General features: G+C 42.9%; 1 protein-coding gene across 1 annotated transcript; it reads right to left on the bottom strand.

Annotated features, from left to right (window-relative positions):
* Positions 1-599: 599 nt before the first annotated feature.
* On the bottom strand, positions 600-16,495 carry hcfc1a (host cell factor C1a). The gene is made up of 28 exons (XM_015060720.1): positions 16,334-16,495; positions 14,992-15,192; positions 14,324-14,472; positions 14,025-14,185; positions 13,713-13,921; positions 13,098-13,182; positions 12,895-13,001; positions 12,632-12,811; positions 12,311-12,553; positions 12,074-12,222; positions 11,793-11,975; positions 11,146-11,367; positions 10,709-10,813; positions 10,367-10,583; positions 9,410-9,546; positions 9,158-9,305; positions 8,338-8,558; positions 7,471-8,209; positions 5,792-5,940; positions 5,517-5,651; positions 5,201-5,408; positions 3,838-4,113; positions 3,335-3,441; positions 3,108-3,242; positions 2,851-3,036; positions 2,462-2,759; positions 1,068-1,131; positions 600-983 (listed from the first exon to the last, which is right to left on the bottom strand). The coding sequence occupies exons 2-28, from the start codon at positions 15,185-15,187 to the stop codon at positions 944-946; spliced, it is 5,049 nt and encodes a 1,682-aa protein (XP_014916206.1). The 5' UTR covers positions 15,188-15,192; positions 16,334-16,495; the 3' UTR covers positions 600-943.
* Between the last annotated feature and the right edge of the window lie 2,287 nt (positions 16,496-18,782).

Below are 18,782 nucleotides of genomic sequence, written 5' to 3'. Positions count from 1 at the left end.
TCTAATTTTTTGGGAAAAGGTTTTTTTTTTTTGTTTTTTTTTTTTTTTGGGAAGTTTTTCTTGAAACGTGTGTGTGTGTGTGTGTGTGTGTGTGTGCTGCCAGTCTCTGTCCTAGCAAAGTCCGTCATTCTTTCTCTACAAATCTCTTCCTTTGCCGTTCTTTTTTTTTTTTTTTTTTTCCTTTTTCCTTCGTCCAACGTGCCGGTCACCACTCCTCGTATCTCGGGGTGGGGTTGGGAGGGGGGGATAAAAAGCGCACAGTGATGATATTTACCAGGAGACTGGAGTCCAGTACGATGACTGTACAGACTTGGTTCTCTATGAAGCAAATTGTTTTGGAGCCAAAAAAAGAAAAAGAAAAAGATGTCCTCGTTTGTGGAGGACAAGTGCTTTATTTGTTTCCATACCGATTTTTTCCTTTCGTCTAAACTAAATGCCTCCACAGCCATTTTTTTTTCCAAACACTGTACAACATTTTATGTAGTCTCTTTCTACACCCCCCCAGAATTCACAAAACACAGAAAAAAAAAAAAAAAAAAAATTAGCTAACATAGCACTCAGCCTGGCTCCCAGTTTGTGAAAAGGTGTAAATGTTTCTATAATGTTCAACTACTTGGAGAGAAAAAAAAAGAAGAAGCAAAAATAGATGTTAAAACGAAGGAAGGGGATGTAGCTGAAAAAAGAGAATGTGCTTCTAGGCTTGAATTGCTCTAAAAATATTACGACCAACTGAACGAGGAGGAGGAGGAGTAAGGGGGTTTATCTACAGAAACGTGTCTCAGATTGACTTTCATCTGGGCTTCTGCCACCATTTTGATCTGAGACGGGGGGGTGGAGGAGATGAGAAGGAAGAGGACGAGTGAAGGTCAGTCTTCCTGATAAAAAGGACAGTGGAAAAAAACAAAAAAACAACAAAAAGACTGGGAGGGGACTCCGGGCAACCTCACTGGTCCGTCCTTGCTTTCTTTGGACCAGTAGTCTTGCTATGGAGGGACACAAAACCAGAATGAGTCGCATGAATCGTTGAGAGCGTTCAACCTGAAGTGGGTAGGAGAGAAGATACTTACGTATCGGGAGAGGTGCCGGGTCTTTTGGGGGCAGGTTTTGCAGAGGTGGCATCTTTACCAGATTCTGTGGATTACAATTATTGGTTAGATTTCATCTGCTAGTTTGGCTCCTTTAGTCATGCTAAACTGGAGCGACTGTGTAGCATTAGCCATTTGTGTACATTGTGACTTTATTGTCATCACTTTCTCTGTACATCCATTTTACAATGAATGAGTGAAATGAACAGTCTCTGCTACAGGTCACGCAAATCGGTTTGCTTCTCTTGTGCAAAAATGCAGTTATTAACTCAAAACTGCATGAAACTAATTAAGGCTTAAGGCAAATCTAGTTCTTTCCCCTCCAATCTTAGCACCTGATATTCATGAACTACAAGTAGTTAAAGTTAAAGCTGCGTTTTTGTTACATTAGAAACAAAACCAACTTCTAAACGCAGCACTCAGTAAGTTGAATTGCTGGTGGTTGTTGACTGTAACCCGCCTCCAGCTCCTGTGAAGGGTTTTTCCCTCCGGTGTGGCAGAGTCAGAGCTGACATAGCACCTGTTTATCAGTGCCAGGTTGCTGATAAACAGCCCAAATAATTTTATTGGTCTACAAACCAACAGACACAAATTCAGCCTTTTTAGTTTTATTGCTTTCTATTTGTTTAACTTGACTAGACAAGTTAAGTTTTTAGGGGCCTCCCTTCATCCATTTCAGGCATATTGTTGGGCAGCAATGCCTTGGGCGTGCTGTGCTAATATGATGTGCCCTCCTATAAAGGAGCCTAATCAGCACTCTGTGCACTCAACCCCCCCCACCACCACCACCAGTGAAAATTGATTTGTATTGATATATCATCAATACTCTGAGCTGCACTTCAACTTCAGAACTACAACAGAATCCACAAATAAACATTCTGGCTCTCAAAATGTGTCTTTCTTTAAATTATTGGGTAGTTTTAAGTCAAAGTGCAAATATAGTTTCTACTGTTGCTGGCTGGGACAGAAAAGCACTCTCAATAGGAAGTAGCCCAGGGCCTGCATTTTTTTTTTTTTTTGAGGGGCGGCCCCTAAGATTTTTTTCTTTTTTAACTAATGTCCATTTTTCAAATAATACTTTATATAAAACTTGTATGCCCAAATCAGGTGAGTTGTATTAAAATTTGGGGATTTTTATGTGAATTAGGCTGGTTAGCTTAGCATGTGTGTTTGTAGGAAAGCTAATAATTTGATTTGTGTAATTAAATTGTTCTCTGATCCTTCACAAAAACCATAGAATAAAACAGAAGAAAAGGTCAAACTTCAACCGGACGATACTTTTGTGATAACACGACAGAGCTGCGTCTTTTACAGAGTCAGCTTCAGCCCTAGTTAGATGGAAAAAGCCCAATAAGTTGATAATTCTCCATTCTTACCCTGTAGCCATCGAACTTGAGTGGCGGGACCGTAACCCTTCTCATTGCGGGCGGCGATGCGGAAGATGATGGCTGGTTTAGTCGTGTAGTCGATGTGAGCGTTTGAGAGGCTGGACGACTGCACCAAGCACGAGGGGTTGGGTCCACAGTACACTCGCATGAAAGCTAGCTGGGCCGGGGTGGAAGCCTTGGCCTCAGCCGTCTGGCTGCTCTGGATGGCCAGGTACACCGAGTACTCGATTATTTTCCCTGACGTAACCGAAGGCGGCTCCCAGGTCAGGTGGGCGCCATCTGGGCTCTGCAGGTGACAGTGATGATATAAGGCTTGCTACTTAGCGGCTTCGGCAGGAGGTTACAGTCAGCTTTACAGGTAGCAACGAAATGCTTACCTTGCTGATTTTGATGGCACATGGGGCTCCTGGGAATCCGGGTAGGCAGGTCTTGAAAGCAGAAATCTCAGAGAACGTTCCACGCCCGCAGGCGTTGATTCCTGCCACGCGGAACTTGTACGCCGTACCAGGCTGCAGCTCCATCTTCTTCATCTGACTGTAGTCCGGTACGGCGCCGGAGTCGTCCTACCCAGAGGAACAACACAACATTAGAGGAAGAGTCTCGGTTAACGGCGCATCATTCCTGTCGCACTTACATCTCCTTGAGAATCGTCTCCTGGCACATAGAAGTGAGTGACGACCATATTTGTCACTTTTACGATCCCGACGTCAAACCACTGGTTCTCCTTTTTAACAACAGGCTTCACTGGAGCGGGTTGAGGGGCTTGTTTCTGAATAAATCACAAAATCAAAACAAAATCCGTTGAAACTTTTTGTTCTTGCTCCCTCAAAGCTGGTCCATCAGGCGTCGCTCAAGCCTCACCTCTCCCTCGATGCCGTTGGCCACCTCTGCGAGAGTGGCTGCCGCCTGCAGCTTGGCCGGACTTGCTACTGATATAGACGGTGCAAACGTACTTGATGGAGCCAGAGCTGGGTTGCGGAAAGAGCAACAAAAATTAGACAAATACAGTAACGGCTCAAATTTAAAACTTTTTAAGGTCATTATGAATGAAACTTAAGATCTGTATCACAACAGAAATGCACAAAAGAAAATGGCCTATTTTATACATTTGTAGTGCTACAAACTAGTTAGCGGCTAGTTAGCGGTAGCTCTCAGAACGAGAAAGAGCACAAAGACAATATCTGATCAAACGTTTGCCTGACAGTAAAGATCCATGTCAAAAATAGACTACATACACAAGACAAAATAAAATAGTCCTGTGATTAATGTATTAAAGGCCAACTTATATTTTTTGTAGTGAATTTAAGACATTTTAAGGCCTTCATTTTAGATACACAAAGACTACAGGATGTAGAAAGACTTACTCTCAGCAGTGGTGCGCGGTAGAAGGGACGCCACGGCGCTGGTGACCGAGGCAGCCATTTCGTTGTGTCCATTGCTTTCGACTGACGGGTCGTTGAGGCTGTCGGCGGGGGCGAGGCCCTCGGTAGGCATGCTGGTGTCCACAGAGGCCTGCTGCGCGGCGGCCTGAGCTTCCTGTAGCTGCTGCTGCTGCTGAACCAGTGCGGCCAGCTCCTGCTGGGTCAGCATGATGGGGATGTTGGTGGGCTGCTGGCTTTCCTCAGAACCATCGCCTTCATCTGGAAACACATTACGTAATATTTATAGCCACGCAGCCTGAAGCCAGGGCTGTCGAGATCATTTTTATTTTGGCCCACATCAAGATCATGGATGACCTCAAGGGTCGGTTGTGGCAGAAAGTATTGATAAAACCAATTACCAAACTATCACAACGTTAATAGCCATCTTTGCATTTGATAAGTTCTTCTTAAAGCTAAATAATATTGGAACATATTTTCATACTGATCAGTTCCTATAGGGTTTTGCAATTACTTTTATGAATTTTTTATTTTTTTTGCAATGCAAGTCACAGATTAAACTAATTTAAAAAGATTTGAAAAGAGGTTTGCAATATATATAACTTTGCTACTCTCCATATCACGGAATATGACTTGATATCAACTGAGGCTGCGGCAGCAGATATAGGAGAAGAAATACTGCCACCCTCAGGTGGGCGTTAGCAATCACAACACTTTTTTTTTGCAGAGAAATTGAGATAAACTCAATGTTCCACTAATTATCCATTAGGGCAAAAAAAAATAAAAAAAAAATAAAAAAAATAAAATCATTTATCTGTTAATTTTGAGTGAATTTCTGTCATCGCAAAATTGCAAAAAAACTGAAATGGATGTAATTTGGCGCCTGGAGTTGAGAGGTTAAAAAAATCATAAATCTTTGGCTGGATTTGGTCCCGGGTCTTGAGTTTGACATGTGCTGAGGTTTCCTCAAGAAAATCTGCCACGCCTGGTAGTAAGGGTGCTAGGGAAGTCCAAGTTAAAGAATATTAAAAGCTACAAAACTTTGGAGGTGTGTGTGCAGGCATTGTTACTTGGAAATAATTGTGTGAGGCCAATGGAAAGGTGCAGAGACAGTGCAATCTGTGCGCACACCTCGCACAGTCAGCTACTAACCTAGCTTAATCTGTTGTCACTGTCACTGTGAGTGGTGTATAAAAAACCCTATTTAAAATAAACAAACACCACCTAGCCTGGTGGCCCGCCAGGCTCATAATACCTGTGTGTATTAAGCTATTAATAATTATGATGCAGTCTGTACCGTAGCCCCTGCATACCTAAAATGGCCGTTGAGGGGACAGCGTGTACTCACTCATTACAGCTTGCTGCGCTGCCTGTAGGACGGCCTGGATGGCGAGAGCCTGGGCCTCCTCTGTGGCTGCAGCCTGGGCAGCAGCCTCAGCGGCGGCGGTCACGGCCAGCTCTTCGTCTGACAGCCCCGTCACCATCAGCGTGGTCCCCTGGGCCTCAGACATCAGCTCAGAGGGCAGGTTCAAGGCCGTTGCAGCTGCTGCTTCTCCCTGGAAGAACAAATTCGTAAAAAAAAAAATAAATAAATAATTTTTTTAGCTGTGATAATAAATTTAACCAGGCTGCCGCTGACTATCTGCATAATGTGCTTTACGTACTTCTGCTTGTGTCTCCATGGCTGCAGCAGGCTCCTCTGCAGGTGCAGCTTCTGCTGATGCAGGTTCTTCAGTCTGCATCGGCTCCTCCGTGCTGCTGGCTGCGGTGCTTACTCCTTCTGTGATTGAGGAAATTGACTGGAGGGAAACAAAAGTTGTTGTTTTTTTTTTTTTTTTTAAACACTCAGACCTGCAGTTTTTAAATACATAATTGCAGATGTCACACAGCAGACTGTTAAAATAAGCTGAAAATTTAGAGAAGTGAGTCGTTCCCTTACCGGTACTGAGGGCCCAGGGGCCGGTGTGGACTGAGTGACCGTGGTGATGGCTCTGCCTTGGGTGGTTGTAGCTACGCTAGTAGCTGCAGTGGTAGCAGCTTCCTCTGTGGTGCTTGTTCCTTCTGCTCCTTCCTCTGTCTGCTGGGTGGCTGAAAAGAGTCAAAAATAACACTTTACTTATGCAACTCAAACATCAATTGTGTTTAACCAGAAAATGTGGGAAACACAGTGAATTTGCTGTGTGAAGAGTGAAAATAAATGTGGGACAGTTTACGAGTTTCCACAAAGCTTGTTAATGCTCTGATCTGAAAGGCTCAGTTACCAGGCAGCATGTGCTTGTATTTAGCATCTACAAACATCAAGAAGTTTTGCCAGGGGCAAATAAGCATCATAGAGCTACTTTGCTAATGAGAAGGCCGAAGTCAAACGAGTTAGTGCAGTGAAGAGGTTACAGGCAAATGGCTGGAAGATTACTGGCTACAGAAACCTCCCCATTCACAAAGTAGCTTCATTAAAACTCATCTGATCAGACTGACATTCTTCCGTCAAACATCTATTCTAGTTACGGTTTGATGAACCTACACATTAACACAGGGATCCAACATTTTAACTTTCACAATGTCACACTTTTTAGATTGAAATTATTTTTTTTTCCCCTTAAGTTTTTCCAACACTAAACATTTTAGTACAAAATATTCTCACTTCACTGCTAAAATGCAGAAAGTGGCTTTTAATTTTGTGAAGTTGGTGAAAAGCTCCTTCCCTGCTTTAAAGGCATCTGGAATAATTTAGACCAGCAAAGTTTCAGAAATCAGCAACTGTTGTGTTTGAAGAAGCATTGAAAGACAATACATTTAAAATTGAAAATAGGCCACTGTGAGAAAGGGCTGACACACCCACCAGGTCACGTCTGCAAATGTCTGGCTAACAGTCAGTCACAATGGGAACTGGCAGATCAGGTTTTTAAAGATCTCCTTTAAAACACATTTTAGCAACTTCATTTCATTCAAACATCCATCCATCCCTGACCCAAAGCACAGAACATATGTCCATTTGAACCTGAATTCTAGGTTATCTACAACACCCTAAATAAGTGAAATGGTTCTGCATTTCATTCTGCATGTATACCAAGGTTTCTGCAGGTTTCAACAACTCAAATTTCTGACTTTTTAAGACCATTAAGACTGGAGTTTAAGACCTGCATCCCTACAGAAATGTACAAACTTCATCCAGCCAACTTCTGATAAATTTGCATTTATCCATGATAGATGCAAAAACGTTAGCTAGCTAGCAAGGATATGCTACCAGCTAGTTAGCTGTAGCTTCAACTACAGGCTACAGTTTGTAAGTCTCAGAAAGCAATGAAAAAAATCAAAACACACAGGATTCAAAAGTCCTGCCACCACAAAATGAAAGCCTGAGATTTCCATATTAAAATGGATTCAAGACATTTTAAGACCTTATTTTTAGACACATGGATTTGAGTCTTATTAAGGATGCGTGGACACCTTGGTATTCAGTCAACAAGTCAAAAACAGAACACTGACGGATAAAATGGTCAATTCAACATGTGATGTAGCAAATCAGATATAAATACAACAGTTTTTATTTCGGTAAAAATCAAAACAAAACCCAGCACATTTAGTTTCTCTGTTTACTTAACGCTAGCTTTGACATACCTGTGCCTTCACCGGTCTCCATGCTGCAGGTAGCAGTGGTGGCGGTGTTGGTGGTCCCAGTCTCGTGTGTTTCATACGGCGGGTTGGAGCAGACCCTCTGGATCTGGCCCGTTGCTGTGCTGCTCTGGTCCTCCCCTACGCTGGAGGTGGCTGCGGACGGAGTGTCGCTGGTCCCCGATTCGTGGGTTTCGCTGGGTGGATTTGAGTGGGCGCTCTGCACGGTGCCCGTCTCGCCGGCGTTCATGCTGGAGGAAGCTTGCGTTGCTGTGTTGGTGGTGCCCGTCACGTGGGTCTCGCAGGGGGGATTTGAACACACCTGCTGGGTCCCTCCCATGTTAGAGGTCGCCGTGGTGGCCGTGTTTGTCGTCCCCGTTTCGTGGGTCTCGCAGGGCGGGTTGGAGCACACACGTAATGTGGACATGTTTGAAGACGCCGTCGTGGCCGTGTTGGTGGTTCCCGTCTCGTGCGTCTCGCAGGGCGGGTTTGAGCAGACCTGTCCGGCTCCGATTGTAGCAGAGGAAGTGGTGGCGGTGTTGGTAGTTCCCGTCTCGTGCGTCTCGCAGGGCGGGTTGGAGCAGACCAGGGTGACGGTACCAGAACCGTCTCCAGTTGCGCCAGCCTCAGTGGAACTGGGCTGTTCAGAGGTCGGAGAAGCCAGAATGGACACAGGAAGATCCTGGACTGGCTGGGCTTCAACACCACTGGGGGTTGTGATCAGGGTAACCTGGGTGGGCTGGTTCTGAGGCAAAACCAATATCATCATTACATGCAAGTATTGCATCATTTCCAGCTCAAACTTTGCTGCAAGAGTATTTTTCATTGCAAGTTTTAAAAAGCTATTAGAAACGTGGGACACAGGAGTCTCACCTGCACCGTCACTGTCGAGGAGGGCAGAGTCGAAGAAGAAGTCAGACTGGTCTGAGCAGCCGAGACCGTGATGGCGGCTTGGTTGATCACCTGGCTGGACAGAGTAGCGATGTTCGCCAGCGTGGTGATCGGCGTCACCAGGGAGGCACTGGAGCTGTCGGCCGTGGCTCCTGCCAAGCTTGTGGACACCGTCCCAGTGACGGTGCCAAGAGTGGTGACTCCTACAGGAAGCACAGGTGAAGCGATTAAAGGGATGTTCAGAGGTTCCTTTAAACTGGGGATGCACTGATATGAAACTTTGAGCCAATATTTACCAATATTATTTTCATATATATTGCCATTTCAACACTGGAAAAAACATCCACCCTATCTTCGTAGATTCTCTTCCTCAGTTAAAACAAGCCACAAATCTGCACAGCTTCCTCATCACTATCCAAGGTTTCCCCCAGAAAACTTGCTAAGTCTAGTGGTTGGTTCTAGGGCAGTCATTCATCCAGCAGCAGCCTGTCGTGTTTTTGAGTTAAAAAATGTTTAAAGTTGACAGGAAATTTTAAAATATCACTTATTATTATGCATTATTGAAATATTGGGAGATTAATACTTGAACACCAACTATAAAGTCTTAAGAAATGCAAACATTTTAAAAAGACTTAAAAAATAAATGTTTAGCCTGGTGGGGGCACAAGTAAAGCCTGGTGGCCTGCCAGGCTTATAAAACACTGGGGGAAAACCAAGCATAAAACCATAAAAATATTTTGTTAAACATTCTTTTGTAACCCAACAACAACTCAGTGGTTACGAAAGACATGGGCCTCCTTACCAGTAGTTCCCTTGACAACCAGTGTGGTAACAGTGGGCTTAACAGAGGAGACCGTCACTGGTGTAACGAGACGAACACCGCCTACTGTGCTCATGGGCAAGGTACGCAGAATAGTGCCCGGCTGTCCTGGAGCGCCCTTTAATACCACCTACAAAAAGAAACATTTGAGCTCATCTTTGAAAAATATTCTGTTTAAAAAAAAAAAAAAAAAAAAAAACAGAGACAAAAAGCAGTTGAGAAAAGCTAGCTTACCTGCGTCAGTCCTTGCTGTCCAGCTGCAGTGGACAGTTTGGGCATGGCAGTAATAATTTTACCAGGCGTTCCAGTGGTCATTACCTTGGTGGTAAGGATCGTTATTGGTGTTTTCATGCCTGCACTGCTCGTCACACCTGCATAGATAACACAAGTTTGAGCTTTAGACAATGATTTATAGCAGCAAATAGCATTTCCTAAAGTTTAAGATACATTCAGGGTCAAGGGCTGGACAATAAATCAATGATGATATGTATATATAGATATCGCAACAGAAACATAATGTCAATGGATACTATCACCGATAGGATATTCAATATATAGAATATTCACTGAACTCTGATCTAGAACCGCTCAGCATTCTGGGGGATGTAGGCACAGGAAAGACTTTAGCACAGTGGTGCCCAAAGTCGGTCCTCGAGGGCCGGCGTCCTGCATGTTTTAGTTCTTCCCTGGTTTAACACACCTGGATCAAATTATGGCTCGTTAGAAGGCCTAAGAGGAACACTGACAAGCTGAAAAAGTTGTTACTACCACCAGGGAGAGAACCAAAATATGCAGGATGCCGGCCCTCGAGGACCAACTTTGGACAAAGTCACCCCTGGTTTAGCAGGTCAACCTCACATAGCAAGCTAAGCAACATGGGCGACATCAACTAACTCACTCACTCTTAGGTTACCTAGCAACAACCTGTTGAGTAAACATGTAACCGTCCCTCATAACTTCTTATAAATAAAGTGAAAATGGGGATAAAGTAGGAAATGTCACCACTGTAGGCTTTTATTGTTTGGCAGTATTACAATAAAACCAATTAATAATTATCAATATCAACTGATATGAACACTTAGATTGCGATATATTTTTCAGCCACATCATCCAGCCGTAAAAACATTCTTCTTCCCACCACCCGGCTACTAGTTTACTGTAGATTGTAAAATCAATCAGATGAGTTCAGACCTGTGGCTCCAGGCTGGGTCATGATGGCCGACATGGGGATGGTCTTAATGATGGTGGTACCCTGCTTGGTAGTAGTAGGTGAGACGCCACTTATGTTGAGGATCGTGGGTTTGTTTCCTGTGCCTCCGGCCTGGGACGTTGTGATGATTGTTGTGGGCTTGCCGTCTGCAGAAGTCACCAGTTTCAGGATGGTGCCGGCTGGGAGGGGACCCTTTGTCTGAGAAGAAAAGCACACGTTCAACGACTGCTTAGAGAAGACTAGGTGTCTGACTCAGCAGTTTTAAGCCATCTCTAGTTGTTTTTTTTTGTTTGTTGTTTTCTGCACTCATGCAGATAGCTGACCTGTATGATCTGTGTGAGAGGGTTAGTGGAAGCCTGGCCTGTGACGGCTGATGTCTGCACTGGCTTGGTTTGCACCACAGACATCATCTTGCCAAGGTTGGAGATCTGCCGACATAGGAGAGAGACTCAAGTTCATGAGTCGCTAGAAAGCATCGGACAGCACAGGGAGGTCAGGGGCAAGGCGGTCTACTGAACCCGCGGCTCTGACTTACTGCTTTAAACTGACAGTCATGCAAACAAATAACATTACACTCCCTGTTTTCTTAGTCGAGCTGTCCAACAGTCCCCCCCCACCACATGACAAATTTCACGTTGTCACAGTCTTGTGACACAAAGTGTGGAAGAAGGCCATTTACAGCATGCATGAAAGAGCACCAGAGGGTGCTTTGTAGATTTAAACCCCAGAAGATAATGTGGTAAAATACACGGTTTCTTACCAAAGTACCGCTGCTGCCCATGGTGAGCGGACTCTTGACCAGGGTGATGGTTTTGGTGACTCCTCCCACCACAGTGGTGACCACCTGGGCCTGCTGAGCCACTGTGACAGCCCCGGACTTGTGCACAGTGATGATCGGTCTGGTGGTGGTGGGAGAGGACGCGGTTGCCGTGCCCACCTGGGCCGCGGCCGTCTTCAACATGCGGGTGGCTGGGTTACTGACCTATGAAAACAAAATTACCTTTAAGCGACAGTTTGGGACTTTTGAAGAGAGCTTAAAGCTAATCCAGAAAAGGCCAAGAAAAAGGTGAGTTTTTGATTTGGTATGAAAAAGTACAGCAGTTTATGCAAACAGTACTTTATGAACCTTCAAATTGTTTACATTTAGCAGTTAGAACAATATGAGGGAACTCTTGTTTCCTTGTAAATGTACCATTTACTTATTTACACAAAAAAAGAGAGGCAGGAAATGGTGCGCATCTAATGATCTTTCAGAGTCAAACATACTGAGTGTGTGAAGCGAGCTAAAAACACTCATTATTTATGTTCTTCTAAGAGAACATCACTTCAAAACTTGCACTAAGATAATTATCAACAAAAGCTAAGGCGTTTTGATGTTCTGAACGAGGGCATTATTGAGAGGTTTACCATTACAGGAGAAGCCACTTTCACTGTGGTGGTGCCTGGGGAGACAGCCACTGTTTTGAGGATGGTGGCACCCGCGGGAACATTGAGAACGGTGCCTCCAGAAGCGGGTGGGATCTTCTGTGTGGCTGCAGCTGCAGCAGCTAAAGCTGCCATGCCACTCATCTGAGGGCTACTTCCAATTGGCTGAAAACAGAAGAATTTTGTTATAATGCTAAATATATTAAGGTTTTAAGACGTTAATACACTTAAATCAGGAAGTTTGAGTGTGAAATGGCTCGTACCGATCCTTGGGTGGTTTGGGTAGGCACTACCATTCGAACACCTGGAGGAAGGGACGTCATGGTGACGGGGGATTTCCCCGGCTGGCTCGGGCGAACTGTGACAACAGATGCGCCTGTGGCAGCCTGTTGAGCTGCAACCTTTAAAACAGCTGTGAACCAGCAGAAGGCATGGAGTTGAGACTTCATTTTTTGTTACCCAGCAGAGTTTCTTTACATTGCAAGCTGAGCGCTGGTCACCTGTCTGTTGTAAACTCTGCGCGGAGGGTGCTGCAGCGGCTGGTGCAGGGCTCTTTGGAGAGTTGATGGGTTGTGAAGGCGTTGCGCTCGTGACTGGCGAGGCTGCCGCCGGGGTCGCGGGGATGTCATACTTCTGCAGCTGCAGCAGGTACGTGTCGGCGGTGGAGACTGCACCCCAGCTCACCTCCAGAGAGTTTGTGTTGGCACGGACTAACTGGACCCTGGCGGGAGCGTGGGGCCGCTCTGCAGGACGAACAGCAATAGTAAGATGTCTACCAACTTTCCAGGCAAGCCACAAATAATTTGTTACAACATCCTCACCTGTTTCCAGGTACCAAAGGTCTTTACAGCACACTTGGTTGTTCCACGCTTTCCGGTAACCGTCACGGCCACTCCAGACATACAGTCTGGAATTGATGGCCACGGCACAGTGGCCGGCACGGGCCCTGGGGATATTATCCTCCAGGGTATCCATCAACACTGTTTCCCAACACATGGAGTCTGCAGAGACACAACACCTTCAGCACTGAAACAACTTCAACTCAACCGCTTTACAGTGGGAAATGTTACGGAGGGAGACAAACCGAGATTTAGGCAAGCGAGTGTGTTTGTGCATTTCCATTCTTTCTCGTGTGTGGCCACTTTGACGTCATCCATTACCAAAGGAACCCATCCGCCAAAAACGTACATCCTGCAAAGTGAGAAAATCCAAACGGTGTGAGACACAGTTCTATTAGCAAAAATGTAACGGTCTAAGTTTTAAGGAGAACAGATGTGGCCTTCATACTTGTTTGTGATTGTGGTGGCAGAGTGAAGACTTCGTGGAAGAGGTGCCGTACCACCTACTGAAGGTTTGTTCCAAGTCAGGGTATCTGGCAACAGAAAATAAAAATTCAATGAATTTAAGTAAATATTGCAACCTGTTTACAGTCAAAGTTGAGTGCTGACTGGGTCATCTCATCCACTCAGAAATGCACATCGACTGCTGACTAGTTTTTACAGGTCCTGTATCAATTTGTACTCAAAGGTTATGCATTTCCAACAGAGAATTCTACATAATTCTGTACTGTATAACAAAATGTGGTTTTTCAGCTCAGTGAATTATATAGTTACATGAGGGAACAGTTATTTTAGACTAAATTGAGGACTCGCAGCTCAAATGAAAACATTAACAGATCCAAACAGAGACCAGAAACAAAATAAATGGAAATTGGATGCAATATAAATTTGAAAAATTAGAAATATAAAACTGATGGGGAACAAAACATTTTATTTGCAGGTATGTAATGAAAGTAAAAACCAATAAAGTGACTTTGAGCAGGTACGAAACAGTGGGTAAACCTGTCGACTTGACCAGAAGCATTTTTTGTTTTGTTTATTAAATTATCTGGCAGACACCTACCTATGTCAAGAGTCCACAGATCTCCAAGACGACAACCGCTCATTCCTCCATAGATTATCAAGCGTGACTTCCTGGTCGTCTTTTCTGTGTACACCACAGCGGTGTGACTCTCGCGAGGAGGAGGCAGGACGCCATATGTGATTGGAATATCCCACCCGACCACGCTAGAACCAGGTCGAAGCTCGAGTGTGTACAAATCATTTAGGTATCTGGGGGGAGAAAAAAGGCAGATATTCAAAAGGCAATTTAGTTGGCTAAAATAGACTCCTGTGTCAGTAGATTGTGGATGCTTCTAATGCAACGCTTCCTTACCGGGGAATGTTGTTTTTGGGGTCTTCACTATCATTGGCCAGTCCACCAAACAAGTAGCATTTGTTGCCAACGAGCGAAAAGCTGTGACCGAGTCGAGGACAAGGCGGTGGGCCATTTTTTGGATTTTTGGCTTTCAGTTTTTTCCATTCCCATCTGCTGGCCTGTTACAAACATCGTGGTTTTACCGTGATTATTCTTTTACATTAAATTAAAAACATAAGTTATGAAACATAATTTATTTTCTTTTTCTGAGACCACATGTTTTGGATTTTTTTATTTTTTTTTAAAAGAGGGATTACCTGTAGTTCATAGAGATCATTGCTGTATTTCCCATATTCCACCATCCCACCAAAAACCAGCAACCGTGTTCCATCACATACAAAACCATATGCAGCACAACCTGGAGGGATATCACCACGGACTGCTGGGATAAACCACTGGTTTGTTGCTGAAATTAAACAGATTTTTTTTTCAGTTTCATAAATCTATATATACATTCACATACATATAAATATAACACACACACACACACACACACACACTGTAAGTAAGACCCTAAATAGGATTGGAATGTAAACTCTAATCAGGCTTTAGGGATGTCAGCACATACACACCAACAGTAACGGCTAAATTTATTTATCTCAGTTTTATGAACAGGAAAGTGGGACACAGGATGTGCCTAAACCAACCAGCATCATCCATTTTATTTTAGCCCGCCTTTTTTGAATGTGCAATAACCCGTCTTCTCCAGCAGAGGGACACCATATTATTCAAACAAGGGTTTGTTTGGCCTGGTGAGGCCTGCTCACAACTCAACTTTACACATCCCAAATTTGAATTAAACTTCAAAGTTCCAAGCAAAAGTTGTGTGAAACTACTGTGAATATCATTACTGGTGAAATAAACTAAACTTTACACCTGCTGCAGAAACTAGTAAGCGAATTTCAACATGCAAGCCGAAACTTACCTGTGTTGTATACATGTAATTCATCAACAATTCCTTCGTTTCCACCTCCAAAAACAACCATCAGTTCCTTTATAGCCACAGCTCTGTGTCCGTGCCTGGGCCGAGGGACCGGACCGGACCATCCGAGGACCCGCTTCCATCGCGGCTGCAGAACCGACGGAGTGGTCCCAGACACCGCGGAACCAGGGGCAGACATGACTTCTGCAGCAAAGAAAAATAAAACACGTACTTCAACGGCTTGTAGCTATTGCACCATTTTCATAACAACAGCCCCATAAACGCATCGGCCGTATATGAATGCACAGTACCGAACCACACGCGACTGTTGTTGCGGTCAAAGCAGCTGGAGCGCTAAATAGTTAGCTGTTAGCTTCGCCTCGGATTAACTCAAAACCAAAAACAAGTGCAAAATGTTTTCAGACATTCCTTACTTATATTCCCCGATGTAGACTCGATGCTTCAGATTTCTCTGAAATGCATAACCCCTTTACACAAAGTTATTTGCAGCCATTGATATCAATTTATGGAAGCAGCCATCTTGCAAACAAACAGCCGCCGCTAACTCTGCTACTCGACTGAAAAATGGCGGAAGCGAATTAACAAGCAAAATATATGTAAACTAACACGGTGCACGACCACAGAAACGCGAAACAAGCAAAACTAAACTCACTTATTGAAAACCGGCTAAACAAACAGAACAATACACAGCGGCAATAAGTATTTAATTCAATTTTTTATCGTTAGCAGCAGTTGGCTATTTTCATGCCTCTCTGGGAGTCGCCATATTGTAGCTAGACAAATTAGCATTTTTACAACGGCTTTAACGCAGTTATTGTTGAAAAGAAGACGCCACGACATTAAAGAATGATACATATTAGTCAGAAAAGGTAAGTTCTCAACTGCCTGTAAGGGATTTGCTCAAATAAACAAAGATATACATGCTATGGGTGTAGCACTCAAACTGACTGTTAGCCATTGCTTCGTTGCTTTGCCGCTAGCTGCTCAACCTAATTTAGCAATGCTAGCAGGGTTAGCTTTGCGGCTAGCATCTGTCAAAGCGTCGCCAAGAGTCATAATTAAATTCGACGCAACTTTCATCAAAACTCATATGCATTACATACCCAGTAAAAATATAGTTGCGGTAACACTCTCAAAACCTAGCTAAATCTAGTCTAACAGCACAAACACAGTGTTATTATGTTTCACGCCGTCTCTGGAAGCAGCCATCTTTTCGACAGTCGGCCTACTTCAGCGGCTCCCTCAAGAAAAATGGCCGGGCGCTTTGCCACAACAAAACACAACAAAGCCGGAAAAGGCGCAAAAATTAATCAGTCTTACTCACTTAATCTGATGCAGTAGATGCAAAAACACTAGTATGTGCTCTTATCTTGAGGCAATAATCCAAATTCATTCGATTTGTGAAGAAGTATTTCCTCTCATGCCTGCCTGGAAGCTGCCATCTTCTTGACAACCAGAGGCGGAGGAAAATGGAAGCGAGCTAGCGTCACCCAAAGTAAACATGGCGACAAAAACTCGCTCGATAAGCATTTCACATTCTAACAAATATACCCTTATTTATTATAGGTATTATACGTTAGGAGAGGGATTTCTGTACGCTTATATTTTGCTCCCGTTTCTAGGAATTCTCTTAGACGTTGTTATTTAAACACTTAAAGAGTTTGAGCAAATGATAGCAAGTTCTGTTACAACTGTAGGGTTATTGTCCCTTACTAAAGATGGCGACATCCGTACTGAAACCCTTTTTTTATTTTCCCATCGTGGGCAGTGTGGAGTTTATTAGTGTCAAAACCCCCTTGGTAAACCTCATACATGAGAAACAATAGTGAATACGAGCGAGTTTACTAAATTACCGCTCTCAAATTTTAATGTTGACACGCCCACGTATAGCCTACCGTTAGTGCGCCCTCCACTGATTCACTGCACCACGGAAACGTATCTAGGAATAATAAATTGGAGCACATATGTCAAACTCAAGGCCCGTGGGCCAAATCCGGCCTGCCGTAGCTTTTTATGTGGCCCTCTGTATTCTAGTCTAAACACTAAGTGTGCTTAAACATTAAGTCATCAATAAAATCAATGTTCTTTTTATCTGTTTACTGCCAAATTATATCAATCAGTCCCTCCAGCTCCTTAAGAGTTATTGTGGAAATCCATGCAAAGTCAACAAATTCCTCTCACATTTTTTGCACTAATAATTGGGAGTTCATTGCAGATTTTTCTCTCAAAAATTGTCAAAAACATTCTTACTTGTACTAAACAGCTGCCTTAGCCTTTAACTGATGTCAGATTATAGTCCATAATCTATACAGTCTGTAATAAAAAGTCACACTTACTGTCATTGATATTAGTGCAAATATTACAAATATTTCCAAATTAGTGTCACAAGCACTTTGTTTTTTATTGCAAAAAATTACAAAAAGAATGGAGGGACAGAAAAGATGTTCAATAATATTTAATTTTAGGAATTCATTCATATATTAACAGTTTGTGAACTGGTTTTATCAATACATTCTGGCACAACCGGCCCTTAAAGAGCTTTCATGATCTTGATTTGGCCCAAAACAGGGATGTGTTTGACACCCTGAATGCGCTATGGCACGGCTTGTTGATTAGATGCAAATATCTATAGAAAATTATAACTTTTAAACACATATTAAACAGACTTTGTTTTTTCTTAGCCCCATATTTCAGTACTAAATTTATTTATTTTTTAATTACTTGAGCTAATATTAAATATAATACTTGGACAAGTTTATGTGGGTGACCCAAAGCAACTTATAAGTGGGGTAGTGTCTCTCTCTCTCTCTTTTGACATTTACCATTATGATAAATTTGTTTATTTTTTAAACTTATTTATTTAATTGTTTTCTTACTGCTACCCATTTATTTGTTGTTCATCTGTTAACTTATCAAAGGCCATTTTTTGTCCTCTTAATTCAGAAAGAATGGCATTTTATTCACTTGTTTCACTATCACTATCACACAGTCCATTAGTTTGTTTACTTTCTCAGTGACTAAGCAATTCATTTATTTCTTTATCAAATATTTTATTTGTGATTTTACTTTCTTGCTTACTACATAGCTTTGTTTATTTAGTAATGTTATATAAGGGTGAAGCCTAGCAATTGATGTGAAAAGTAGCTGTGATTTTATTTTTGCTATAATCAGCTATTTATTCAGTTATTTATTTATTTACTAGTATTCTTATCAAATAAAAATATTTGCCTGCTTGCTTAAATGCTTACGTCCCAGTTTTAATACAATACAATACAATATAATGGTGAAACTTTGTAAAGAAGTAGCTAGGACTGTATTGATGTATTTATTGTTTACCTAAGAAATAACTAATTTACTTGTTCAATTACTTATTTATGTAGGTGGACTTTGACATTTTGGTTACATGTGCATTTTCTGTGGCAGCATACTGTTTAGGTTTTCAAACTGGTCAACTAAATTACTCCTACTAAGAAACTTCCTGATCCAAAGTGATATCACGGCCGAGGTAAAAACAAATATTGCGACTGTACCCGATTTAAACATTGCAGTTCTTTCAAAACAACAGATGGGTCATGTGTCACAAAAGTCCTTGGATTTTTCTGGTAAGTAACGAAGTAACGACCTTCCCATTCCTCCTATTTTCTATACTTACTTATTATTGCAGGAGTGCGGGAGGAAGAAGCAGGGGTACGGTAGGGTACCTCGTAGCCCTAAAAGATTTAGCGGGGGTACGCACCTGCAAGAGAGGGGAGCCTCTGTCTGCTGTAAAAAAT

Source organism: Poecilia latipinna, unplaced genomic scaffold, assembly GCF_001443285.1.
Source record: "Poecilia latipinna isolate Pla-1442-1.1 unplaced genomic scaffold, P_latipinna-1.0 Scaffold1737, whole genome shotgun sequence".
Classification (NCBI taxonomy): domain Eukaryota; kingdom Metazoa; phylum Chordata; class Actinopteri; order Cyprinodontiformes; family Poeciliidae; genus Poecilia; species Poecilia latipinna.
Note: the sequence above shows the minus strand (reverse complement) of the source record. Positions and strands in the feature narration are given on the sequence as shown.